This window comes from Trichechus manatus, unplaced genomic scaffold, assembly GCF_000243295.1.
Source record: "Trichechus manatus latirostris isolate Lorelei unplaced genomic scaffold, TriManLat1.0 scaffold00026, whole genome shotgun sequence".
Lineage (NCBI taxonomy): Eukaryota > Metazoa > Chordata > Mammalia > Sirenia > Trichechidae > Trichechus > Trichechus manatus.
The window spans coordinates 1,934,274-1,936,290 of NW_004443962.1; the positions used below are offsets into that span (position 1 = coordinate 1,934,274).

Consider the following 2,017-nt stretch of genomic DNA (forward strand, 5'->3'; position numbering starts at 1 on the left):
GTCCTCTTCCACACCCCAGGTTCCATTGCACCAGCACTACTCCTTTTCTGAAGCCCTTTCCCTCCCATCTTTCACCTGCCAATGTCCTCCTATCGCTGTGTTCTAGCCCCACCTGGCTCCCAGCTAACTGGAGGGAGAAAGCTTCTGATGAACTCATATGCACAAACACGGCAAGAGCGGAAAATGGGTTTCCATGCCACGTTTCTCAGAGGGCTTTATATCTGTGTGGGCTTCTGAATTCAAATAGCATAGAAGGTGAGAAAATTTTATTCATTAGAGGAACTACTGTTAGGGAAAGCATTGTATTTGCAAGAAAAATATTTTGATATGATGAACTGGGAGGCAAGGTAAGACACCCCTCCCCCTCCACCCCCAGTTACAAAACAACCAACAGAAGACATGTTCTAAAGCATTCCACAGGAGACACAGACAGGGATTCCTTTTGTTTTTACCAGCAAGGGGGCGGGGGTGGGGGAAAAAGCCAGAGAGAAAGAGGAAGGCCTGAGATGGTGATGTAACTTCTCCCAGTGAGCAACCAAGTGAGGTAAAGGTATTAAATTCATAAATGGGTAGTGTGAATGGGTGGTTTGTCAAAATTAATGAAGGATCTGAGTTTCATCACACAGTGAAATTCAAGACAACTTGCACTGATGCAGAAGCAAGTGAGCTTGTAAGGAAATAAGTACCAGAAATCTGCTGAAAGCGTAGAGATCGCTGTTATCTTTCACAATTTCACAGCCCATGCTTTTGGGGATTGCGCTACCTTTTCTCAGGGCTGAGCCAGGGCCACTCTCTACAGCTGTGCAGTTTGTGTACTGCACAAAAACACGTGACTCCACTCTACACTTAACCTGAAGGGCTGGTCAGCCTGGAGGAAAGGGAGTATTTTTGGAATTTACCCACCTGGAGGGCCATCTCTTTGAATTCATGCAAAGGCACCCTGGGTACTAGCTGGAATGGTAGTGTGTCAAAGAGCCATCTTGTTGCAAACGCACAGGAAGCTTGTTATCTGAGAGGCCCAACACTCCGTGAAATTCATGCGCCAGGTATAGTGCAACTGAAATGCCCTTGCATTTGAGTGGAATCAAACAGACCTGAGTTTGATTTCTTGCCCTGCAACTCGTCAGTCTGCGTCATGAGCAAGCTTAACCTCTCTGAGCCTCCGTTTTCTCATTTGTAAAATGGAGAGTTTGTCCAACTGCATAGGGTTTCTCAACCACGAGCGCACATGGAATCACAGAAGTGGCGGATGCCAGCCCCCTACCACCACCCCTAGATTCTGATGTTATTGGTGCAGTCTGGGTCTCGGGAGTCTTACAAACTCCTCCAGATGAGCTGAAGAAGCAGACGGGGGTAAGAAGTGCTGGTGGAAATGCTTTGCCACCTACAACTCTAGACAGATGTGAGGGATGATTACCGCGATAACGCGGAGGGCGGAGAGCAGGCTACTCGGTGCCAGCGGGCTGCACTCCTCCAGCCCAGGCCCACAGAGGGGCCTCGCTAACCTGTGCTCACACTCTTACCCCTCCATTCGCCTGGTTTTCCACCAGCTGCCAGGTCACAGAGGCCGGAGCAAACTCTTCTGGTTCCTTGGCTTCGACAAGGATCACTCGGCTCCCTTGAGGAACCATCCCGGAATTCTTTGCAACAGTAATGGCGGTTTGAAGGTTGTCACCTAGATGACAGAGAAAGTCTGCTAGCTTGATGTATAAACCTCTGCCGCTGAGAGTCTGTAGCACTTTGCTTGGTGCTACTTGGGGGCATTTATCACTTTTGCCTTATTTTCTAACCATATATCTTCCCGTCTGCCCCACGCTGCCTGCCTCTACTGGGCAAAAATGGTCTGCATCACCCTCTCTCACTATTAAGCATTGTGTCCTGTCTATTGCATATTTCCAGAACATGCGTGAATAAATAAATAAATACATGCTTAAGTGCTTTGTGACTAATCCTCAGGAGACAGACAGCGCAGAGCTGAACATAATAGGGCTTCACTCTAACAGCATAAAACCATCCT

At 48.1% G+C, this 2,017-nt stretch overlaps 1 protein-coding gene across 1 annotated transcript in view; it reads right to left on the reverse strand.

The window, feature by feature from the left end:
• The window catches only part of ATP13A5 (ATPase 13A5), a 133,310-nt gene that overhangs the window by 52,897 nt on the left and 78,396 nt on the right, over positions 1 to 2,017 (reverse strand). Inside the window, exon 19 of the mRNA XM_012554729.2 lies at positions 1,516 to 1,675. Coding sequence (XP_012410183.1) covers positions 1,516 to 1,675 — 160 coding nt within the window. The remainder of the gene's footprint in view (positions 1 to 1,515; positions 1,676 to 2,017) is intronic.